Source organism: Stegodyphus dumicola, chromosome 5 (assembly GCF_044657685.1).
Source record: "Stegodyphus dumicola isolate Sdum_Otavi_A_Nest chromosome 5, ASM4465768v1".
Lineage (NCBI taxonomy): Eukaryota > Metazoa > Arthropoda > Arachnida > Araneae > Eresidae > Stegodyphus > Stegodyphus dumicola.
In genome coordinates, this window is record NC_140772.1 from 166,669,798 (window position 1) to 166,684,223 (window position 14,426).

The 14,426-nt window shown below is 32.4% G+C and overlaps 1 protein-coding gene and 1 long non-coding RNA gene across 3 annotated transcripts in view; one reads left to right on the plus strand and one right to left on the minus strand.

The window, feature by feature from the left end:
• LOC118183488 (tyrosine 3-monooxygenase-like) overlaps positions 1–14,426 on the minus strand; it is a 125,300-nt gene that overhangs the window by 57,311 nt on the left and 53,563 nt on the right. For both annotated transcript variants that reach the window (XM_085817346.1, XM_085817347.1), the window contains exons 7-10: positions 9,691–9,741; positions 8,983–9,128; positions 3,150–3,285; positions 1,907–2,033 (exon numbers count right to left, since the gene is read on the minus strand). In XM_085817346.1, the coding sequence (XP_085673472.1) occupies positions 1,907–2,033; positions 3,150–3,285; positions 8,983–9,128; positions 9,691–9,741 (460 nt within the window). The remainder of the gene's footprint in view (positions 1–1,906; positions 2,034–3,149; positions 3,286–8,982; positions 9,129–9,690; positions 9,742–14,426) is intronic.
• LOC146997321 (uncharacterized) overlaps positions 1–14,426 on the plus strand; it is a 93,939-nt gene that overhangs the window by 51,444 nt on the left and 28,069 nt on the right. The window lies entirely within an intron of this gene.

Here is a 14,426-nt window from a genome sequence, read left to right on the forward strand (position 1 = left end):
CATACTAAAAGGTGGCGAGTTCGAATCCCCCTCGTGGAGTTATTTTTAAAATTCAGGGAAAATAATATTAAATTCAATAAAATTATTTAAAGGTAATAATTAAATAAATAATGACGTACTAAATAATTAAAATACTTATTAAAAAGAGTAAATAATTAAAATTAATGACATACTAAATAATAAAAAATAATTAATCATGTGTCAAATAATTAAAAGGCGTAAATAATTAAAAATAATAAAATAAAACGGATATCATGCCCAAACATGTAGTTCAAGATACCGTTGCCATAAACATAAAAAATAGTGTCGTTGCCACAAAAATAAAAACTTTGAAAAGATCGTTGCCACATCATAAAAACGAAAGTTTGATGATGTCATTCCATCATGTGATACAAGATGGTGCTGGTGTCGTCACTTCCGGAGAAATTCAAAATGGCGGAGGCCACGCACCCCTGTGACGTCACTTCCGTCACCCGAGTACCTGAGCTTACTACTTGTATGCAATATTTTTAGAATTATTAACAATTTTAAAGTTATTTAAGTGCCGCTAAGCCTAATAATTTTTTTGATAGCGGCCATTGCTTGTTTATATTTGAAACAGCAGAATAGAGGATTTGTTGCTAATCTAGAGAAACTTAGCTTCGCAACAACTAAGATAACGCCTTAATTTATTATTGAGAATTAAATCATGCTTAATCCTTTCTGGAATTTTTTCGAGGAAATAAGTGTTTAAGATTTACTTCGTAATTTTTAATACAGATATTTTGAATTTTTATGTATTTTTGCCTTGTCGCGAAGTGAGAAATGAATTAATTGAATGAGAAATTCTCAATCGTCTGTGAAAAACTGTTTCTCTTTTGTTTTGTCTGCTTAATTTCTTTTATACATCGTTCTAGCTTTATTATAGTATTTGAATAGAAAATGTGGCAACGATTAGATAATTCTTTAAATGATATAAATTTTGTGCATTCTTAGTTATAATATGAACGAAATATAATACTGTCAAGTGAACCTAGCGCAAAATAGAGTGAATTTCAAAGAATGCATTTATTCTATTCTGGTTTATGCGCTGTCGGCGAAGTAGATTTAGTTTAATCCAATAAGTTTAAATGAAATGCAAGAAAAAATGCGTATAATTTAATATTCCGTACAAGGAAGTCATGTGGTGTACACATCAGATTTTTTCCACTAGGACGCCAATGTTCTTAATTTATTTTATTTTAAATAAATAAATCAGCACAAAATTCATTATAAAAAGCAAGTGGGATTGGTTGTTGAAAATGTCTGTTTTCCAAGTTATATTTCCAAGTTCCAAACATATTTCTTGAGCAGATGTTGAATACGGTCCATATTCCTTTGCTTCAAATTTTAATAGGTCCAGTAATTTTGAAGCTATGACGATAGTTTCCCTTCATTAATATAGTTATGGGAAAAGGTTTGTGTAAATTTGTTTCTGTTATTCTTATAAAAAATTTTCGATTTCGTGTATTTTTCATTAAAATGTGTCACGGATCAAAATCACCGTGTCCGAAAGCCTGCCTTCTCTTAAATTTGAGCCAATGATTCATTGTTCACTTGGAGTTAATGATTCATCGTTTATTGAATTGACAATAGTCGATTGATTCCATGAAAGGAATATCGTTCTATTGACCGTTGTCCTTTGTAGCATGAGCAGAATTTCACTAAAAAGTCTGAAGGACTTTTCTAGTTTCTGTAATTAAAAAATGTTATTGCTTTTAACGATTTTTTTTTTTGAAATTCCGATTTTTTAATTTTTTTTTATTATTATTCTGAACTTCAAATGGATCTTGGGTACTCTGACATCAAAGACAAAGAGGAAAATAATTGCAAGCAATTATAACTATCATTCATGTTTTTCAGTATTGTTGAAAACGAAATTACTAACCGTTGCGAGCTTTTCAATTTCTTCATCTGTTGCCCCAAGCGAAGCGAGGCCAATTTCTTGGGAGAAATGGGCAAAGCTTGGATCCGCCAGCATGGGCACATGACCCAATAACTCATGAATACAGTCTCTAGAAAAAAAGTGTTTTAATTAAGGAAATTTAATATATGTATAAAAACAACAAAGCTTTTTATTATCCACTGTTAAATTCCAGTTGGAACTCGCAGGAAACATTTTTCGTTCAAATCTTTACTTTCAACGCAGTATTTTAAGAAATTAAGAGTAACACTGAAGATTTTTTATATTTTTATATATATAAAAATTCTTCTAGACCTTGATATGGATGAAGTCATCCATTCTGTATTTAATTCTATAGCTTTATTTCAGTTGACAAAGTAACATGTAAAATATGCTCAAATCACTTCCGAGGTTCAAATCGTGACTGGTTAATTTGGTGAGCATAAATAAAGACACAATTAGTCCACTACAATTTATTTCGACTGCGTATAATGAACTTCTTGACAAGCTTGTGACTAGTGACATCAATCTGAAAAACGAACACATTCATTGTCAGACAGGGAAATGTCTTCCCCAGAACCAAGATCATAGCTGGTGCGCCGCAAGATTCTATTCTTAGGACTTTTACTGTAGCTTTTCTACATTCCCCACGGCATAGAATGATCGAAATGAATTTCTCGCCTACTATGCAGACAATACATCTAGAGATATCAAGTTTGGCTCACCAAACTTAGCATTAAGAAAATTCCAGCTTAAAATCAAGGGCATCGAAACTTGGTGTACAAAGTGGGGAATCTTAATAAATTGTAAAATATAACAACTATTCATCGTATGCAGGCACAAGAATATGTCAGCATTATCAAAACGTTACATCGTTTCGGTGATGATATACCTCATATTACATGAGAGAAATACCTAAATTATAAATCATGTTATATATCATAAAAACAAAAAATATATTTTTTTTTCTTTTCTCGTAATTCTTATATTTGAGTTTTAAACTTATTTTTCACCACGAAATATATATGTTACCTTCGCATCATAGTGTGATGTCTAAAAGATTAATAGTCATCTAAGAAGTTTTTGCTACCGAGGATAGGTCTAAGTTAAGTTTAATTTAACTTGGATAGTTAGGGTGGGAAATTATTTACTTAAAAATATTTATTTTATGTATTTTCAAATGACAATTTAATTTTGTTTGTATGATATTAAAAGATTTGAAACTTACGGTTCTGGAGAATGGTTTGGTAAAGAGCTGTGGCGTACGTACTGAGTACTCTGGAAGACACGGAAGGCCAAGCTCGAGAGAAAGTCACGAGCGCTCACTAAGCCTGCAGCTGGTCGCAAGCGGAAACCAGATCTTTCTAGAAAGGGGAAAGAAAAGTCATTCATTTCGTTCGAAAGAAAAGTACTTTTATAAAAACTATCTCGAACTAACTTTAATACTTTTAACCAATGAATCTCGAGTAAAAAAAATAATACTGTAATTAATTGCAGTCTTGTTAAATAGAAAGCCGAAAGAAAAATTATACGAAGTTCTAAACTTGGTATAATATTTCCAATTACAAACTCTCACTTGTCGTTTGAATTTAAAAATAAATCGTAGGAAATTAAGTAGAAAATTAGCTACAGAAAAATTGTCATAATTTATAATGGTACACCTTCGTATACTTCCTGAAATGGTCCTCTGCTTTCTCTTTGTATGTTTCAGGCTAAATTTTTCCATATCTTCATGAGAAACTGAGAATTTAGAAAAAAGTCAGTATACCTAAAATATTTGATTTTTTCCCTTATATTCGACTCAATTGTTTTTATTAGCAAAAATTGGAATTTTTGCATACTGTATTAAAATGACAGCAAGTTCGCCACAGTTTTCTGATTGCTGATTTCCAAAGAAACCTATTATATAAATGCTAGCATAAAAATGATGAACTGCATAGTTACTTGCCAAAAAATAAGTTTCAGAATTTAAAAACACATGCTTTAATTATTTAAATCTTTAATATTAAACAAAACTCCTTTTAAAGATGCACGAAGCGTTATAATCACTAGCTGTAACAAATATTATTTACTTTTCATCGTTTTCTTGGTATAAACTTGGCAATTCAAGTCCATGATAAATCATTCTTAAATGTTAATGAAATATTTTTAGTACGTTATAATATCTTCAAACTTCAAAATTGACTGATTGTGGAAACTGGATTTTTTGTACGCAACTCATAGAAAGACAACTCTTTCCAGGGCGCCGCCCGCGATTGCCTCCATTCAGAGCGTTGGCCATGAGGAGTTAAATCAGTTCGTTGGTGGTGTTATTGTGCTGGGACAGTTACAAGAGTTCAGTAGATCTAACGACACTAAGTATGGTAAAACATTCGTAATGAGATTATGCGATATTTAATAGAAGAATTTAAGCACGTGCAAGGCAAAATCATTTCTGCGTGACATAAACATAGTAATCTCGCAGCTGTTCAAGTTCATGCGCATGTTTTTGCAGGAGGACATACTGATTAAAATATGTGAACAATATAAAAAATATAAACAACATGAAAATATACATGACAGCAGAAGTATGATAATGAAGTTTAACGCAAGACAGAGGAAAGAACATACAGAAATGCATATGTATTGTGCAGTAGGGAAATTTACATATCCAGATAGTGCCGACTATGAATAAATTGTGATGAGTAATAGCTTTGAACATAGGGGAGAAGTGTTCCACTATAGAGCTACATCCGTGAGAAGCTTATGTTTTGAAAATGTGTGGGTCCGTGTTTGGAGGAGACTGCATGTGGCTTGGCATGGCTGAGTAAATTTCAGCACAATACGGCATGAAGAAGCCAACCTGATGAAGTGCAGCTCAGTTATGTGGAGAATTAGCAACTTACGCTGACCAATTTGTGGAAGTTGATCTTTTACGGTGTTATTTTGATGTATGTGGACAGTTAAATACGAAACGGTCAGCTGTGCCTTCCCCCCTACCGCAAACACAAAGGTCCGTGCAGCTACACCAGAACCAGTGCAAATACGCAGGAAAAGGTCCGTGCCCAAACAAATATTGAGTTATGTACGAGAAGTTGTTTCATAAGTTTATTGCCACTTTTCGGATGAAATAAGAATATTCTGCTACCCATGGTGTCTGTGAATCCTCTCTCCTGTCCCATTTTGAGCAAACAGGCAGAGAAGGGTCCACGCAGCACAAATATATAGGGAAGGGTTTATGTTAAAACAAATATACAATCATGGACGAGTAGCTGCTTCATAATTTGTTGCCACTTATGGGAAAAACAGGAGTACCTTTCGACCGATGGTGTCTGGGAGTCATTTCTCCTGTCACATTTTGAGCATGTGTTACTGAGAGGTCCGCGTAAGAGAAGGTATCAGGAGGAGAGCTGGGATTTCTTTGTTATATTCGTTTGTTAGCACCTATTTCGGTATGTAGACATCTTGTTTCATTTCTGATAAATACCTGCATATTTATTTTACAGTGCCTCGGCTATGCAGTTTATCCGAATATTTCTTTTGGTTATTTTCATACATTATATTAATTGGAAATGAGATAAGACTGTAAGTTTGTCTATCCATATCAACTGCAAGAGCATGCTGATCACTGCGCTTATTCGCAAACCACAAAATACACATTTCGGTTACCATTGGAAGCTTATTTGTATATCTGGCTAACTGTATACTGCAAAGTACCAAAGGATTATCTAATAAAAGCGAAGGACACATTCTTGGAGAACTTTAGAAGAGAAAAGGCATAAGTTGATGTTAAGGCGTGGGACAAAGCACAAAACACCCATAGAACTACCCCGTTTTCAAAGATTACCACTGGAAGCAAAATGTGAGGTCAGTATCATATTCAAATAAAAAAATAAGAGTTCTCATAAGATTGAAAAGTAATGCTTCACTTACAAAAATTAGTTTTTTTTTTTCGTTATACTAGTAGCAGTTAAGTTTGGACCCTCTTTCAGACTTTCGTTGCCCTGTCGCATAACCTTACTGAGGATGAGATGGATAAGATGCTTGCTTTACGTAAAATGTGAGATTAAAGTTCAAAATTAAAATATTATAAACTGAGACACGTGAAAACGATAAATATTCACTTCATGAAGTTTTGAGATTTGCCACGGGTCTCAAACATTTTGGGATATAACCATATATTTTCTGACATGTAACTACAAAAGATTCGAAATTTCTCTTTCCAAAATTTAGAACGAAGTTTAATTCAGATTACTTGTTCTGTTTTGTTATAAGGATTGATTATCTGTCTCATGATCTCTCTCAGAAATATGGAAGAATATGGACATCAACAGAAAAGATTAAGCGAATATTCTGCGAATAATGATTCACAGAAATACGAATATACATATGTGTGATTCTGTGTGTGCATAAATAACTACTAAAATTAGAATTCATTAGTAAAACAACCTGCATTTCAATCAGCCCAGCATTTGTATTTTGGAAGACATGAAAAGAAGACTTTTTAATTAAACTAGATTTATAACATTAGATTTTTAACAACAACAAAAAAAAAAAATGCTTATTATGCTGCGATGTTGCTTATAAAACACTTGATCATTTTTGTAAGAACCTGTCCCAGCTCAGCTTATACCTCACATGGAGAATACTATTTATGGACTTTCACAGTCGTCAGGTCCTATTCGGGATTCACTCAGGAATCTGGAAAGAGCCGGGATAGGAACACTTTGCTGCATGTCGGAATAATAATAATAGTATCAAAGTAAGAAACTAACTGTAATCTTCTTCTCCTAGTATCTAGACTAATTATAAAAAGTATCCCATAAATTTTTGCACAAAGTTTCTAACGCCTTATTAACAAAATTTCTAGCTCAATTTCCTGCTGTCCTTTATATTAAAAATAAAACCCTAATAAAGAAGTTTAGTGGCATTAGATAAACTGCAAGCCTCTTTATATATTTCTCTTTTCTTTCTTTCCTTTTTTTACTAAAATATATTATACGTTTTTAATATTTCGATATTCTTTTTTCAAGCTATTCCGTGTTCGAAAAGAAATACCCGAAACTCCTAAATACACTACTGGCCATTAAAATTGCAACACCATGAAGGAAAGCAAATACAAAAAAGATATTTATTGTACGTAAAACAGTATGGCATGAAGACAAAATGACTAAATTTGTAAGCAGTTTGGGGGTTTACGGGGGGGGCGAAATTAGAAGAAACAGCTGCTACCCCTGGCAGCTAAAACGGCCCTTACTCGGTTAGGCATGGAGTGGATCTGGGCTTGGATGACGGAAGCGGGCAACACATTCCATACCGCTTCAAGTCTATGCCACACTTCATCAACGGCATTAGCTGTAGAGGGCTGGAGAGCCAGTCTATCAGTAACCCATGACCAGATGTTTTCAATGGGGACAAATCTGGAGACCGTGCAGGCCAGAGCAGCAGTCGAATACCCTGTGTATCGAAAAAGGTCAGAACACGACGTGCAACATGTTGTCTTGTATTATCTTGTTGGAAGATGGCGCTTGGCAGGCTCGAAGATAGAGCACAACCACTGAACGCATTATGTCAGAAATGTACCAATCTGCGTTCAAATTATCATCGATACGAACTAGGTTCGTGATGGAATGGCTGCTGAAACCATCACACTAGGTGCAGGGCCTCTGTGCCGATATCGAATGCAAGCAGGTGACATGTGGTCTCCTCGGAGCCTCCAGACACGTATACGGCCATCAGAATATTGAATTCAGAACCAGGTCTCGTCTGGAAAGACAATATTGTGCCACTCCTCTACTCAACTTTGTCGTTCGGCGCACCACAGTCGCCGTCTCTCTCTATGCTGCATTGTCAAGGGAAGCCGAAATAATGGTCATCGTGCTTATGGTCCACGGTGCTGCAAACGTCGACGCACCGTACGAGCGGATACTGGGCATGTTGCAAACATGCTCATTTCCTGACTAATGGTTCGTGATGTCGTCGTACGGTTTTGCAAGACTGACCTCACAATATGTCTGTCCTCTCGGACATTAGTCATAGGAGCGCGTTGAGATCATGCATGCTGTTCAATGTAATCCTCAGCAACCCATTTATTCCATATTCGCATGACAGTGGTTGTATGTGGACCAGTGCGACGGACGATATCACGGAAGGATAATCCACACTCTCGATATGCAACGATCCTGCCTCTGTCGAATTCCGACAGTTGCTCGTAAGCCTTTCTTTTTATTATTCGAGGCATAACACGATAATCTGAGCAAACTGCGACCTTACAAACTGTTTTCGAATGAGAAATCCTCTAATGCATCTGAAGCATTGCATAAAAGAAATCCTTTTCTTTTATGTAATGCTTCAGATGTCATTTCTCCCTCCTGCGTCATCTAAATGCGTTGAAATACTAATCATTTGCATACCCCAACCTCTTCTTCCTTTCATGTAATTTTGACGTTCGTCAGATCATTCCTTCCTGGTGTTGCAATTTTAATGGCCGGCAGTGTAATAAACCCTCGAAGTTGTAAAGCTGAAATTCATTTTGAGTTGCGTTTTAGAATTATTCTGCAGTAAAAGTTTAGTTTTGTAAGTTGGCAACAGGAAATATTATTTTTACTTAAGGGAAACGAAATATTTCTATGGCTTTTTAAATTTTAAACAAATTACGCATTTCAATTTAAAAAGAATTTAATGACATACTCTTTTTCGTATTGTTCTGTACTCTGAAAATTTTTGGACTGCAATTTTTACCTTTCCCGAATGTTTTAATTTTCATCTTTGAAACCTCATGGACTTTGTTTTGTTAAGCCAACTTATTTGAATCTTAATTCGTTTAACAATAACCTTTTATTTGCTGGGAATGATCTTTTGTGTACTAATGATTATTCTTTAAATATTAGTGATTACTGAATCTCATTATACAGTCAAGAATGACCATTACACTTTCGCTAAGGATAATTAGCGAAAGTATAATGGTCATTCTTGACTATGTAATGAGATAATTTAAAAATTAAGTAAAGAGTTGTTCTTATAGAGACTCTGTGACTGAAATCAGAAATTTTCATTGCATAACAAAGATAAAATTAACTTGCTTTTCAAAAACTTCGAGACGTCTTCCAGCTGAGGAATGTTATCAGACTTGTAACCGCATTCTTCTTCGAGAAGCTGAAATGCAGCCTGATACGCAGAACAGGCATACTTTGGGTACAGACTTCGCAGTTGCTTATACACTATCCCCCTAAATTAAGATAAATAAATAAACGTTCATTACGTGAATATTGGGGAATCATGCATTATATACTTAACAAGGCAATGGATTTTATGCCTTCAACTGTTGGTACACATTAACTTATTTACAAGAGATCGTTTAACAACTTTACAGCGTTATCATCTGGTTTCATATTCGTGAAAACTCATCATATCATTGAAATACAGCATAATCACATTCATACGCACATACATATACCCAAGGATAATAATAATAATAATAAATAATAATATCAACAATAATAACAAAAAGAAAGAAATTTCGCAACAAATAATGAAAAAGACAATTTTTATTAAAAAAAATTCAATTTTGCATATTATTTCAAAAGTTATAAGAAGTTAAAATTTATTTTATAAAGTTTATTTCTGTAATCTTATACAAAGCATTAAAATATTTTCAAAACACCATGTTTACAGTTATTGTTAATCATTACTGACAACAAAGATTTGAAAAAAGTTATAGTATCATTGTTAAAAGTGGGGAAAATCGTAACATATGTAATAAATTTACTTAAATTAAAAAAAATACTCACCATGTTTTAGTTTCTTCATCGGTATAATGCACGTGTCGAATTGGCATGCAACTGTAAAATAGTTTAGAATTTATAACTGGTGATCAAATGAGTAAATGATATTGCAGCGAAACAAACTTAATAACAGCATTTTTAAACATATACTAAGATAAACATTAACCAATAGTTGACTCCTGCTAAATGATATGCGTTGGTGACTTGAAATGCATCGGGCGTTATTACACATACCTCTGAGAAATATTTATTTGCCATTGAAAATTAAATAAATGAATAAGTAACTAGTCTGTCTTCTATTATTTTTATTCTTTTCAGATTTTTTATTGGGCAACATTCATCTATCAGAGTATATTCTTGTCATAAAATATCCAAAAGAATATATTGTTACGGATTTGGTATTTAAATAGCTTATGTTAGTTGAATTATAAATTAAATTGTTTTATTCCCCGTGCAATGCAGCGCGTGATGAATATTAAAAGAAAGCTAAGCCGGAAAATTGAAAATATACAAGAGCGCGTGCATGTAACATTTAATAAATATCTCTTTTTAATTTCGAGAAAGTACTAGAAAATTCTCGCGCGCGATTTTAAAATCTTATAAAAGGAGGAAAACCTCTTAGGTTACTTAGTTTGTTGTTGTTTTAAAGAGTTTGTTTAGAAAACTGCTCTTGTTAACTGTAGCGAATTCGCGGATCAGCTTTCTTTAGCTGTTTTGAATTAAGTTCTCTTGAACGTTTGAGTAGTTAGAAGATAACTACTTTGATATATTGTGATACTGCACGATTATTTGAGGACATTCAATCATATTTGTTGTGATAATAATAAATTTTCTTCATTTTTCATCGGACTTGTGCATTCATTTCGTAACGAACTTAGAATTCTTCTTTTAGAAATTAAGTGATTCTTTATTTGAATTATTTACACAATATTTCGATCTAAATGTTATCTTTACAGAAGGAAGAAAGATTTTTGTCCCTTAAATTACTGTGAAACAGAAATGAAGGTAAGAGACTTTTCGATTACACTGGATGCATTTGGTAGCTTAGTCTAAAATATTAAAAAAATTACTCTAATTAGATATAAACTTCTTTATCTACAACTTAATTTCTTCCTCATATTGTGATGGATTAAATTTGTCACAAGACTCTTAGAGATGAAAAACATCACTGCTTACAGTGTTTGTAAATTTACGATCAAAACTAAGAAAATATTCAAAAATGAATATGCGTAGAAAGTCAGTTTTTTTGTGTAGCATTGAAACAGTGTATTGTTTTAGGAGCTACAATAAATTCGAACAATAAATTTGTCATGATCTGAATAATTGGATTGGGTTTTCTTGGCTTGATTATGGCAAAGCACATGAGAGCTATCTACCTAAGTGAAGTAAAGCTTTTGAGGAAAACTGCCCAAGGTAAACTGGCTTGTATTTTAGGTTACAAAGGGAATCGCGAAAACACCTATGCAATGAGCCGTTTGCTAGGATTGGAACTGAGGTCCAAATTACTATTTCATTGGTTTTAATCACTCGACAGCTGATAAGTCCTGACTAATAAAATTATATAAGGTTTTAAAAATGAAATGATCTTTTTGTTTTTAAGACGCGCAGTTATTTCCAGCTAACATAATAAAAAAACTGAAAGAGCTTAACAAAAAATTACAGTTAAATATATAAACTGAACTCTCACAGAGGTGATTACTGACGTTCTTCGAGATTGGTTTTATGTGGAGCTTGATCGGTTGAAAAAAAGAAAACCATCAAAAGCGGTGATTACCGATTTGCGTACTACATGGGAAAATTTGCTTAATTTCAGTTACAAAAATTTCCGTAAATCACGAATCAGTTAAAAGTTAAGTCGTGAGTAATGTGTAGCATAAAATAAAAACAAGCAAAAATCATGTAAATTTTCTGAAATTTTGTAAGTGAATAGTATTTTAAAATGTAGAAAACAAATTTTATGGATTAGGTTAAAAAATTACTGAAGACCTAAACTTTGTAAATATAAAAATAACTGAAAGCATATGATCAAATGATCCAATTATTTAATTTTGGCTTTTCATTAATTATTTCTTTCCCTAAAAAATTTAGACTTAACAAAATTAATCAACCATCTTTTTATTTGTGAGGTTAAGACTGGGTGTTTTAATTTGCTCGCTGATTATACGAATGAGATTTTCTGTTGTTTTCACAACGGAACAGCAGAATTTCTTTCATTTCTTATAAACACTGCTTAGCAAGCATTTAAAAAACATATTTTTTCCCAATCAATCCATTAAAACCCTTAATTTCAATTTGGAAGAAAGGACGATTGACTGTAACCACGGAAAAATGAAAGAGCTGCTTGACGCCACTTGAGTTTAGTTTACAATTATTAACAACTGGGTCGAAAGGAAATTAAAAATTGGGCATTCGAAGTTTTAAGAAAGAAATGAATTATTTGAAGTGTGTGCTTACCAGCCTATCAGTTATTTATATAAGTTTTTAAGCTTATTTTACATACAGTGAGTTAGAATAAAATTAGTAATTTAGAATTTATTGCTGTTTTCCAGGAAAATAATCTTTCTTGTCTAATAAAAATTGTAATGTAACTTCTTAATTTGATTATCACGTAAAATCTTTCATTTTGATAACAAAATTATACGTGTTTGTGGCTGCCTTAAAACACTTGAATTCCAGTTAGGAAAAGCTCATGTTTGGAAATGTTTGATATTTTAATCATCATTACCAATGATTACTTATGTGCTTAGAAATAGTAGTCATTTTCAGAAGTGTCCGTTACGGGAGGTAATCACGAAAACAAGTTTCATTGTGCATATGCATTGCTCATTTCGTTCCATTGAAATCAAATAGGCATCGCAATGAAACAAGTCATACGAATTCTTTAAGTATTTGGAAAAATAATATTCTGCAGTTTAACACCTTGCAAGGTATAAAAATACAAGGCTTTTCCAGGTATTCATTTATAAGGTATTCCTCCTGCCTTCTTATCGTGGCTTCCTGGTGTAGTGGTCTGCACGCTGGGCGCTTATTCCAGAGGTCCGTGGTTCGATTCCCGGCGAAGTTGTTGTTCATTTTTCATCTCTCTTGCTTTGGATCTTGCTTTATTTTGCCTATTGTTGCGTGCAAATTTTAAGGCTCTTAAACACGAATCTTCTAAGTGTGGAAATAACTAATGAATTTGGATAAAACTTGTATCATCTGATAGCCTATCAGAAGAGAAACAGTTTGACACCAAGAACAGTCAGTGTGACGAACCATTTTTAATAAATTAACGAAATACAATAAATATCTTCAAAATTCATGTTCGGGTCAACTTTTACATATATTCACATTGTATAATATAAAGTCCGTAATAGATAATTTATTATTACTATTATCCCATTTCCTTTTCTATATTAAATTTATAACAGTTTTATAGATAAAATTTTTCTCTATTCATTTATATATCTTTTAGTTAGAAATTTTCAACTTCACTGAAGTTATTAACATTTTAATTAAAATCTAAAGATGTTTAATTTACTTTAATTCATTGTTTACGTTGTTGTAACATAAATTTTCCCATTAACGGAATCAGTTAAACCATTTTATTTAATTTTCTTATTTTTAAAGTATTAAATTATAAAGATTTTATATACCATTAAAATATAAAATTTTCTCTATTCAGATATATAATTTTTATCTAAATTTTCCCAAAATCATATAAATTATAGTAATATTTCTAAGTATTTTCATACTGGAATTTATTTTAAATTTAAGGATTTCATCTACAACAATACCCACGTAACCTTAGTACCTTAACTTACTAGCGTCAAATTCATTACTCATTTAATATTTCAATATTATTATTAATTTTCGATATTATTTAATAATACTTTAATTTTACTTTATGAACAATTTATTTTAGTTTAAACTTCCATTATATATTTGGCAATATGCTTAAATAAATAACATTTAATGTTAATTCAACAACGAGTAAACTTAAACTAATATCTATAACATATTATCTCTTTAATACTTATTTAATCTAGTATCTATTTTATTAATACTGTAAATATAATTTCACTGCAAACGTCACAAAGTGAGATTGTTCGTCCAAGACATAAAGAGCCTAAGGGAGAACGCCCCGACAGTGAAACACAGTAGGCCAGTGCCCTAATAATAGATAAGGCTCAGAAACAGAGTAGTACATGTGAAGTTGAACCTCTACCTGATTATTATCTTTATTTTGATGTAATTTAGTAAATCGCTATTGGCAACAGTTGAGTTTTTACATCTACGTTTTCGAGTTTGTTCTATTGTTTACTTTCGTTTTAAGTAATGAGAATGTTTTGAGATGTTTTTCATGAGTATTTAAAAACTGATGAGTAATATTTTATGCCATTTATGTTCTGAGTATTCCTTTGAGGTGTCAAAGCTAAAACTAACACTTAATTAGACTTGTAAATAGAATTGTACTATTAAACTGTTTGTGTTGTGACGAGATGTCTTTCATTGGATAATTGATTGTATACTCATTTTCCATCATAATTCTTCTGATATCGAAGGTAAAACGGGATATCTGGCGTCCAAGAGACAGGACTACGGCTGCATTTTTAAGAGTGAGTGAAAAAATATTTTATATTTCCTTTTATTCTTTGTGCATTATGGATATTGTTTTGAAAGATAGAAAGCAACTTAGAAGGTTGTTTACTCGAGCATGTGATACTTTTGATGAGAAAGAAATCAAATTAAATCGTGCTGAT